This window comes from Lycium ferocissimum, chromosome 7 (genome assembly GCF_029784015.1).
Source record: "Lycium ferocissimum isolate CSIRO_LF1 chromosome 7, AGI_CSIRO_Lferr_CH_V1, whole genome shotgun sequence".
In the NCBI taxonomy this organism is placed as follows: domain Eukaryota; kingdom Viridiplantae; phylum Streptophyta; class Magnoliopsida; order Solanales; family Solanaceae; genus Lycium; species Lycium ferocissimum.
The window spans coordinates 46,370,635-46,382,031 of record NC_081348.1 but is presented as its reverse complement, the minus strand read 5'-3'; the positions used below and the strand labels follow the sequence as shown (position 1 = coordinate 46,382,031).

The 11,397-nt window shown below is 39.0% G+C and overlaps 1 protein-coding gene across 5 annotated transcripts; it reads right to left on the bottom strand.

The window, feature by feature from the left end:
- Positions 1 to 200: 200 nt before the first annotated feature.
- On the bottom strand, positions 201 to 8,938 carry LOC132065390 (uncharacterized GPI-anchored protein At1g61900-like). 5 transcript variants are annotated; one of them, XM_059458777.1, is made up of 8 exons: positions 8,675 to 8,936; positions 8,097 to 8,236; positions 6,630 to 7,475; positions 2,088 to 2,333; positions 1,968 to 1,982; positions 861 to 1,004; positions 728 to 775; positions 201 to 426 (listed from the first exon to the last, which is right to left on the bottom strand). In XM_059458777.1, exons 2-8 carry the CDS (start codon positions 8,128 to 8,130, stop codon positions 356 to 358), a joined length of 1,404 nt encoding a protein of 467 aa, XP_059314760.1. In that variant the 5' UTR covers positions 8,131 to 8,236; positions 8,675 to 8,936; the 3' UTR covers positions 201 to 355. The 5 variants fall into 5 exon arrangements, with proteins under 5 accessions (XP_059314760.1, XP_059314762.1, XP_059314763.1 ...); XM_059458779.1 differs by having other exon boundaries at positions 8,680 to 8,936; XM_059458780.1 differs by having other exon boundaries at positions 861 to 1,001; positions 8,675 to 8,929.
- Positions 8,939 to 11,397: the final 2,459 nt, after the last annotated feature.

Below are 11,397 nucleotides of genomic sequence, written 5' to 3'. Positions count from 1 at the left end.
TTGATTCCATCCATAATCAATAATCTTCCCTATGAGTTATAGTCTCAATAAGAGACGAAGCTACTCAATGATCATTATTGTTGTTTCTGTCAGCACTATACAATCACAAAGGTAAGTTCCTCAATGATGAAAGACAACACAGCCAAACTGTATTAGGAGGATAGGCGAGGTTTTTGTTCAAAGTTTAGTGGAAAAGAATGCAACGGCAGAAGAATAAATTGCACATTGCATGCAATATTTTAGACAATCTCTAGAATAAAAAAAAAAAAAACAGCAGCTATACATGAGGATACTCAAACATATACATGTGATCTGGTCATTCAATGTTTGTCTACCTATGCCTGTGGGCTCTAATTTAGTAAAATAATGTTGAAACAAAAATCAAAATAGCTGACAAAAGGAAATGCATTCCTCCCAGCTGACAGCCTGCAATCATGGCAACAACACACGTATCATCTTTCAACTCAAAATAAAGAGATTTGTTCCTACAAAGGGATAAAACTCCGTAATCAACCTTAAGAAACCACCATAACATTATGGAATATCAATGGTGAATACTCACTCTCCAAGGCAAAATGAGAACTACGTTTATGAGGTCGAGCAGGAAAAGGAAATCAATTTTAAACCCCACCCCACCGCCCCGCCCCCCGCCCCCCATGCCCCACCCCTCTTCTAACACGCAAGAGAAGTGATAGAGAAAAGCCAAGCTAGGAACTGAGATTCTCACCAGAATTTCCGAATGTCTGTGACGTTGGTAAAGCTGGCAAAGACATCTCTGCAAAGAGACACCAAAGAATATTCTCTGACTTCTATGGAATCAGTAAAATCACTTTAAAGATAGGCAGTGATCAGTCAGTTACCAGGAGCACACAGAGACAAGGATGTGACCGATGATGATGAAGGCCATGGAGCAGCAATATTGTCATTTAAGTCGCAAGTAAAACTGAACCCGGTTGAATTGTCATATACCAGATCTGCTGGCAAACTTCGAAGCAAGCACCCTGCTTCATTAATTTGAACAACTTCATCAGTATAAAATAGACTGAACATAGCTAAAACTTCTCACTGTAGAAACACAAAATGTTTCTTGATCATGGGAAACACACTTCCCATCAACAAAAAGCTATTATAGCAACATGCAGTTCCATATAAATCTAAAGCCAACCGAGTTATAAACTTCAAATTGTTTCTCATTAACCGCAGATGTATACGTAGTTTCCAGATCCCAAGAACCTAAATCAAAACCTTTAAGTTCTCATGACAGACTATATGCAATTATTGCATGATCGAAACTTCTTATGCTAAGGACCATGTACATAACTAAGCATACTATACATAAGGAAATGGCTCTATTGATTTTATGGCTAACTTTCGGATAATGAAAATGACATTTTGATATCACGAATAAGCCTCTTAGAGTAATTGTTAATCTGATTAGAGTAGATCCCTTCTGTTAGGACGATTCAATCTGGTTTCCCCCCCAGCAACAAAATAGATGTGGACAGAGAGAACATGTGCAAACATTTCACAACATTTATCGGTAGTGCACATCAACTGTCTTTTCTAATGTTAGATGAAAAGGAGCACCGGGCACATGAGTGAAAGTATTATTAAACCGTACAAGACACAAGATTTCATAAGATATTTTCAATATCATTAAGGAAGATGAAAGGGAAAATCCTATAACAGTATTTGAAACTACTGTTTCTCAACCTAAAATAGCAAGTTTCTATTCATAGATATGCACTGATTCTGGACCCAGAGCCGAGTCAGATGTTCATGGGGTCTCAACTTATATCAATATCAATATTACTGCATACGTTTCTGAATCAGTTTTTAAGCTTGATGAACACCCAGCCAATACTTCTTAACTACAGATACAGTTAAAATTCAACTATAGCTCACTACTGTATAATTACACAACATGAATCCACTTCCAACATCGGTCTCTAAAAGAGAATCTGTACCTTCTTGCCCATACGCTGCTCCACCACGGCAAAGAGCAACCAGCCGAACAGAAAGCAAATGTCAGCTCCAAAAAACAAGAGACATGGATAAACGGACAAAATCACAAAATGAATAATCACCTTGGAGACTAAAATCCTTCAAGTCAACATCACAAAGCTCATAAACATTTGTCATGACTCCAGCCTTTTGTAACATAGAACCAAATACAGCAGCACATATAATTGCTTGCCGATTTGTGATCAACATTTGCTTCTGTATCCCTGTAATGTAGGCATTTAACGAGCTACAACATGAAGGACTGGGAGCAGCTAAATTTCTGCATGCATTGATAACTTCTGATGGCTGCTTGAAGTCCAGGGGACAAGCTACATCCAAAAGACAAAAGCTTAAAAATAAGCCTTTAAAGTTTGGTAAACATACGTTAGAAGGTATAGTACTTGGGCATAATGAAGGAACTAATTTCTGTGTTTATCCTTCTCACTTAATCTAGGGAAGAGATGAAAATATGATAAAAGTTGACAGCTTTATATTTCTAGCTCAAGGATAATTCCAATTCAAGGACTACATACAACTTTATTACATTAAGAAAAGACGGAGTCTTTTCAGCTGAATTTGGCACGTTAGGTCTTAACAACCTAATTGGAGTTTTCAGTGGATTTAGCATAGTTGGACCACATCGTAGAAATAAAGCTCAAACTTAGAAGAGAAAAGTAAAAAGTCCAGCTACTAAAGCTTAAAACTTAAGATGAGATTAGACAAGGAAACAAAACTAATACTTTTTTATAACCTAGAAATATTTGAGGGCCAACTGGCTCATGGTGTGGAACTCAAAAATAATGGGGCTCCTCTACCTGTCTTCACTTAAATACCAAACTTTTGGACCACTGCAGGGTTTGAAATCATGGCGTGAGCCTAACCCACATACCACGTGGATGTGCTGGTGGAACCAGAACTCAGCACTAGCTCCATTTTCAGTTCACCATTTTTAGCCATCAAGCATTGATGGGGTTGCCTTAAATTAGAACTGATTTCGCTACAATTCCTGACAACCAGGTTTGGAAGTAGCAAACCATAAGGGCTTTCAGATAGTTTCTTTTGAAAAAAAGTAGTCCAAAGTATGACCCCCTCTTAATGACCAGGCCAACTTTTATCGTTGAACCAAAGCCTCGGGGGAACGAAAACAAAACTAACTTCTAAAATGCAGATGCTAACTATTAGAATACAACAACAACAACCCAGTGAAATCCCACAACGTGGGGTCTGGGGAGGGTAGAGTGTACGCAGACCTTAGTCCTACCAAGGTAGGACGGCTGTTTCCGAAAGACCCTCGGCTCGATAAAAAGCATAAAAAAGAGGTCGGATAAGGCTAGGAGATTCAAAGCGATATGGAAATGCAAATAACGAAAGGGACACGGATAAAATAGGATAATCAAAGCACGAAATAACGGATAATAGCGAAATCGAGCACGAAAATTATCTTTGCGATAATGCGACTACTAATAAGGAAGAATAACGAGACTATCTACTAGCCTTCTACCCTAATCTGGGTCCTCCAAACCCTCATCTAAGGTCATGTCCTCGGTAAGCGCGTAATCGCTTGCGTCATGTTTTGTCTAATTACCTCTCCCAATACTTTTCGGCCTATCCTACCTAAATGCCGAAACCATCCATGGCCAACCTCTCACGCCTCCGCACTGAGGCATCTGTGTCTCTCCTCTTCTCATGCCCAAACCATCTCAATCTCGCTACCCGCATCTTGTCTTCCACAAGGCCACTCCCGCCTTATCCGAATATCCTCGTTCCTAATCTGTCACTCCTGGTGTGGCCACGCATCCGTCTCGACATTCTCGTCTCGGCAACTTTCATCTTTTGAATGTGAGAGATCTTAACTGGCCAACACTCCGCCCCATACAACATAGTCGGTCTAACCACCACTTTGTAGAACTTGCCTTTAAGTTGTGGTGGCACCTTCTTGTCACACAGCACTCCGGAAGCGAGCCTGCTTCAGCCACCACCTTTGATACGATGTGTGACATCATCGTCAATCTCCCCGTATTGCCTTGCGTAATAGACCTAAGATACTTGAAACTATTTTCTTAGCTGGATGGCACAGGTACCAAGCCTCGCTTCAGCTTGACCTGCGGGTGCTTGGCCGAACTTGCACTACGAAGTGCTACTGTCTTGGTCTACTCGGCAAACCACTTTAGACTCCGGTATGTCTCTAACCTCGACAGCGTTAACTCGTACGAGTCTGCGTCGATCGGGACTATGTCATCGCGAAAGCATACACCATGGCACCGCGCCTTGAATTTACCGCGTCGATCCGTCCCACCGGGGCAAATAAAAACGGACTAAGAGTTGTTCCTTGATGCAACCCATCACGGCTGGAAAGTGCTGCGAGTCTCACTCTCTTGTCCTTACCACGGTTTTGGCTCCTCGCCCATGTCTTTGATCACCAATGTACGCCACGGGTACACGCACAGCCTCCCGCGTCTCCATAGGATCTCTCTTGGAACTTTGTCATAAGCACTTTCCAGGTCGAAGAATACCATGTGTAAGTCCTATCTTCCTGTCTTCTTGCTCCGCAGTCTCTCGCAAAGATGGATGGCTTCTGTATTAGAGTCCTCGTGAATATTCTAAAATATATGTTAATATATAGGGTGGCTTGATTTACTCCTATTGTAATTAGGTATGATTCCCTTTCCTTTTTAGAACATGCAAATATAGTTATTTAGACCCCAATAGCTTGAGAGAATAAGCAAGCCAATTTCTCTCTTATTTTCTCTTCCACTTCACATGATATCAGAGTCTGGTTAACGCCAGCAACACATAGGAAGAGAATTCATCGACGTAATTTTTCCGGCAACTTTTTATTTGCGTCACAGCCTTCTTCCTCAGTGTTGTAAGAAAACCAACACCATCATAGGGTTGTCCACCCCTCGGCGAGCAAACCCCAGTCAGTCACTCCAGCAGCAGACCTGAAGCGCGCCCTCACGTGCCTTTAGAACGATCCCTCTGGCGAGTACGTTTGCTCCACACGCCAGCGCACCGGCTCGTCCGGCCACTTTCTGACTTAGCTTCTTTTTCCAATGAGGTCACCTGGTCAATCCAAGGCTATCCATATAAGTGCCTCCCGATTCCGACCACTTATTAGTGACCAGATTCGATTTTCTGGTAACTGCTTCTAGTTTTTCGGTCAATCCAAGGCTACCCATATAAGTGCCTCCCGATTCCGACCACTTATTAGTGACCAGATTCGATTTTCTGGTGACTGCTTCTAGTTTTTCAGTTTTTCGGTGACTGCTTCCAGATTTCCAAGTCAGACAAATTTCACTCCGGTAACATCTACATCAACATATACTTGATATTTGCTTAACCTTTGACCCATCATCAGGTCTCTCAGATCTGATATTTTTTATGCTAAGACAATAGTTTCCAGTTATTCAGACCATTATATCACTATTGAACCCTTTGATAGGTACTGCAAATTACTTTTTTTTTTTAACAAGGTTAGTGCAAATTACTTATCTGGGTCTTCTTCAATTCAATTATGGTGTAATGGATAAGGTGTTGAAGATCAGTAAATTAAACAAGCTAATGATATTAATGAAAAGGATCGGGAGAATGGGAGAAGATGCTCAATTGTGTAGTTTATTGTGGACGTCTATTAAATCGAAGTCGATGTTGTTGTTTCGTCCATTCTGGACATGCTTGTTAGTTTTGGGAAAAGGCTAGTGGGCTATACACGAATGACATCTCTGATTTTTGTAGTGTGATTTCTCGGTTGACTAACCGCAAAAAGAAAGATTTAGAGGTAGATTTTTGCTGTGACCCATCATGTCTCTGGGATCAGATAATTTTTATGCTAAGACCATGGTTTCCAGCAATTCAGACTATTCTATCACTACTGAACCTTTGATAGGTAGTGCAAATTATTTATCTTGGTCTTCTTCTTAGTTTGGGAAAAGGCTCATGGGCTATACACAAATGACATCTACCACTTTTGAAATGTGATTTCTCGGTTGACTAACCTTAAAAAGCAGGATTTAAATATGCCTACTTATCTTGGACAGGTGCAATTTAATGAGTTGATGCCCACTACTATGAGTGTTGGAAAACAATTGGAGCAACAGCAGACGATGTTTATAGTTGTTACACTTGCTGGACTTCCATCTGATCAAATTTTGGCTAGTTCCACTGTTCCTATTTCTTGAAGAATAGAATATAGTTTAAAATGAGTTATCATCAATGAAACTAACAAAATACTTAAAACCCTAGTACATTTGAGGACTGTCTTAGTAACAGAGAAAACTAACTCGAAAATTAACCATCTTCACAATCCTAAATTAAGCAGAAGACTTAGACTTGGCAAATAAAAGCAAGAAGAATAGTTTTCTAAACTCTGGCTAAGACCACAAGCTTGAGTTCAAATCCCTTTCTGACCTCCATTTCAGTCTCAGCTAAAACCTCTACCCTCAATCCAATACACATGTAGCGAAGAACACAAATAAGAAAACAGCGACGGTTTTAACAGAGAATGTTGAGAATATGTAGCATGAAGAGCAGAAGAGTAAGCTATGGGAGAAAAGTGCTTTATGAAGCTGAAACAAACCGAAGCACTTCTTAGTAAAAAGTTCTTTACTATGTGCTAAAATGCTTACCTTTGTTAACTTTGCAGGAAGACAACAACCGAAATGCAGTATTGGCATCCTCAAACCTTAGTTTCCTTGCAATCCATGAATAGACAACTCCCTTACAATCATTAAGAGTATCAATTTCACTAGGTGCCCCAACTATGTTCTTGTTATCACTGAGAGTCGTTTTCATCCCTGAGATCTGAAGTGCAGCCTCAGAAATTGCAGGCTGGCAAACAGGCCTGCAGCACTCTTTCAGAGGATCCACTGTGCTGCAAGACTCTAACAATTTGCTTGTATTTACTGCTTTCTCAAAGGTACTGATGTCCTTCACGGGGCAAGAACCACCAGTCAGATTGGACGACTTTACAGAACACATGCTAGATAATGAGCTGTTCGCTCCTCTGCTGGCTAGTAAACTGATGATATCTTTAAAACAATCATCAGCCACCGCATTTTGTAAAACTAAAGTATCAGAATGGTTGCTGTAAAATCCCTGGAATATGTGGAGTAAGCTATTAAACTGTGGGCAGCATATTACGTTCCCTACTATTGTCGACAAAGATTGAGTACAATCAGATGCTGTTTTTCCTGTGATGCTTGAAATGATCGAGAAATTTACAGGGCATCTTCCAGTCAAGACAGGGTCATATGTCTTTGGAAAGGAAGGGTACATTGGTGGCAAAGGTTCTCCAGGAAAAGGATAATGAGGGATCATAGTGGGTGATATATCAATTGGCTGAAAAGTTCCAGTGTTAGGTGAGCTAGGTAGTTCAGATGTTTGCCCAGGTTTAGGTAACAGAGGAAGAGCCACTACATTCTGATAGCTAGACAACCACAGAGCAATTACTAGCAGCAGGTGGCAAAAAGAACCTGCAATACGAGAAAAGTCTGCATCTCAGCAAGCACACACAATTTATGACCTGGACTAGGATGCACATAACTGTACAAGAGTTCAGCAATGTCAATTACTTTTAGTAAGTGGTTATTTCAGGCAATAAGGGCAAGTTAATACTACGTAGCTTGAAACTTGTGAAAAGATTATGATAATGAAATATGTGATTGTGATGCAAAGAAAATTAACTGTCATTTGCTATGCAGTAACGGAAAATATAAAGGCCGATAAGGGAGGAATGGTCCAGTGGTGAGGACTTCCCACCTCCAAACAATAAGCTTTTTTTTATCATACCAGGGAAAAAAAAAATACAAAGGTAAAATCAGGCAAAAAAATTAGGGACTAACAAGTTGTAGGCCACCGCGTAACCTTCTCTACAACTGCCTGCTTAATCATGAACTTATAAAATAAAAAACTTGAAACACCTATGATGCCATCTGTTAGGAGACAAAACAGAAATCCCAAGAAAATCTAGAGCAAGCCAGGTGGATTTGGGTGATGGGGGAGAGCAAAGTCACAGTGCAGAGTTTTATGTTTCCCAATCTCCTACCAGATAAAGGAAAGTCTAGCATAAAACTTTTATGAACCTAGTGCTTTACCTTTGAGACGATTGACAATCTTCACACAAGCCATGACTCCACTAACCCTTAGGCAACATGGGGACGTGCAACAGGAACCTTTAGCCGGCTGATGGTACACCAATTGAGCTGATCACACAAGTATTAAGATGTGCCAATACCTACACCAAATCCAACCATGGGTTAACGCAGAAGAGATCATGCAACACCATAAAATCCTAAACTGCCTTATAAAGCAAAGGAACATTCATATATAAGCTTGGATCTCATTACTAAGAAAGAGGTACTACAACAGAGAGGAGCATAACATGCTTTGTACCCTGCATAAGGCAGTCCAAATGCATCATTTTCTTGTTGGAGAAGCACTAAATAAACATATAGCCAGGTACAACTCATATATCATGGAAAATGCAAGCTTAATAACCATTTGCAGAGTAGAAAACTGATAAGATTGCAAGGTAAACTGGGGTAAGGCCTTAAGGGACCTTAGCAGACTAAATGCAAGATCTCGCTACATATACCCTAAGCAACTCTCATCCAAAGAATCAAGGAAAGAAATCGGAATAAGATGTCCTAAATTGCCTGTCTTTCGTACTTGCCTCACCCTAGTTTTTCTTCTTCTTCTTTTTTGTAATTGTTACTTCTCTCACCCTAGTTTGCCGCTTGAAAAATTGAAAAGAAATGGAACTTCAAATACACTTCATATTTACATATCGCATCATCCAATAAATCCTTATCAAGAAAAAATCATCCAATAATTTCTTGAGATATCCTACTTCCATAACTGCTTTCCATTTTTAAGCCAGTGTCCTAATTATCCTAATCACAGTTTAAGATCATGAACAAAGTGTAGGATAAAAGGCATTTCATACCTTAAACTTATCCATTCATCTTTATGAGAAAAAGAATAGCTTTTTCATAACAAAAGTTACAGCTAGAAACTTGAAAATAACACTAACAAGACTAACATTATCCTACTTTACTCCAGCCTAGTAACACAAATAAAAGCAAAAAAAAACTAAACATCTAGACAAGAAAACCAAATCTTCCCCCCCCCAAAAAAAAAAACACTAATCTTTCTGTCGACATAGAACATTGATGCAGACTGACTTTAATAGCTATAATAAGAAAGATTGGTTGATGCTTGCAATGGTTGTACCAAGTGCAATTAGTGTAGTTCACAGCTGTGGAGAGTTAACTTACAAAAGAAGGACACAAGTTTCATCAGTTGTATTTGAACCCCTTATGCTTAGTTTATTTATTTACGCAGTTACCCCAATTTTCCTTGTAATAGTTCTTTTAGATCCCATAAACTAGTTAGGGTTTCTTCTTTATACTATGTTTTACTAATCCCTTTGAAAACTATCAATCAAATTCATCTTTTAGCCCTTTCTAGAATAGCTTAGTTTTAGTTGTAGATTTTAGCTCAAAAAACATAATAACTCGCAGCACCCTATTAAAAAAGGGAAATGCAGCTTAAATCCCTAAGATCTCAAGAAAAAGTAACCTACACCAATATAAGCAAATCCAAATAGGTAGTCAAAAAACATACACATAAAGAGAGAAGAAAATGAAAAGGATGTACACAGTGAAAACCCAGTAAAGAAGAGTAATTTTTTATGATCAGTTGTTGTCATTTAAGAATGGGAAAGGGTTAAAGCAAATCAAGAAGCAAAGTTCATTTTTTTCCAAGTTAGAATCAACCCACAAAACAGGTTGTTAAGTTCAGTATATTGAGTTTGTAAAGTGGGGTATATGTGGAAGAAAATATCAAGAATCCGAGGAAAAAGGGGAGAAGGGGAAAGTAGGTGCGGAACTGAATGATGGATAAAGTGGGGCGCTACGGCTTGAGGGTGTGTAGCTAGGTAGGTAAAGGGGATAGGGGGTGTTATGTTACTTTCCTCTTTTGCCCATAGTTGCTGGTTATGTACTTGGAAAAATGAGGGCCCCGATTTTCTTTTTCCTTTTTTTTTATTTTGTCCCGAAAATTACTAATGTTAAGATTAGCAAACGCTCGTGGGCGTCTTTGTATTTGCACGAACTTCGGGGTTAACTTTTAAATTAACAAAAACCTAACAAATTTAGGCTCCAACTGATCTTAACCCGTCATCTTCCCCCCAAAATCCATTCTTTGATCTTCCTGCTTCTCGAAACTGCAGATTACTTGACAAAAACCTAGATACATTAGCAGTGATTTGAAGTTCTTGAATATCCCGTTCTTCAACTTCCCTTGAAATATGCGATTTCAAGATTTATTTTACCTTGAAGTGATTTATAGGTATGGAATCGTAATTTATCCTCTTTTTTATTTTTTGAATTTCAGTTTGTAATATTTTCTTTTTCTGAATAAGTTTCACAGTTTGTAACTTTGATTTCATCATAATCATGGCTAGGACGAAAAATCTCAATAAAAAATCTATTGGGAAAGGTAAATCAGAAAGTAAAAAATCTCTTGGGAAAGTTAAATCGGTGGCGGAGTCCGCTGGAAATAAAAAGAAAAGTCGGAAAAGGTTGAGAGTGGAAGAGGAAGTTGTTGACGACGACCCTGCATTGTGTAATTTTATTAATAAACGCAAAAATGATTCTAATTTACAAGTAGAAGAAAAAAAGAATGAAGATGTTCAGGAAGAAGAAACTGTTGAAAAAGAAAAGAAAGGCGATGTTTAGGAAGACGATACTATTGAAAAAGAAAAAGAAAATGGTGACATTCATGAAAAATAAGTAGTGAAAAATAGTGTTGAAGATAAAGGGGGAAAGTATGTGGAAAACGCAAGTGATGATGATGATGAAGAAGGAAAAGATGATAAGAAAACGAAGAAGAAGAAGAAGAAGAAGAAGAAGAAGAAGAAGAAGAAGAAGAAGAAGAAGAAGAAGAAGAAGAAGAAGAAGAAGAAGAAGAAGAAGAAGAAGAAGAAGAAGGAAGAAGAAGAAGAAGAAGAAGAAGAAGAAGAAGAAAACAATGTTGATGAGAGTGCCATAGACGTTGGAAGGTATGGATTGACCACATGGAGGGCTAAGTTTGGTGGTTCTTTCACTGGCAAGATCTCAGCATGGTCTAGGATGTTAACTTTTTCGAATTAATAGATATTATCAAAGATCAAGACCTTATCGAACTTTTTGAAGCCTCTTGTTTTGGCAACTTCTTGTTAATGCCAAGAGATGGAGTGGATTCAATAGACAAATGGCTCATTCTCTTCTTTTTTGTCAAGTTACAAAGAATGAGAAAAGGCATGAGATGTGGTTCGTATTGGAGGGAGTTCCCAAAACAGCTTAAGGGAGTTTGTGTCACGACCCAAACCGATGAATCGTGACGAGTGTCTGA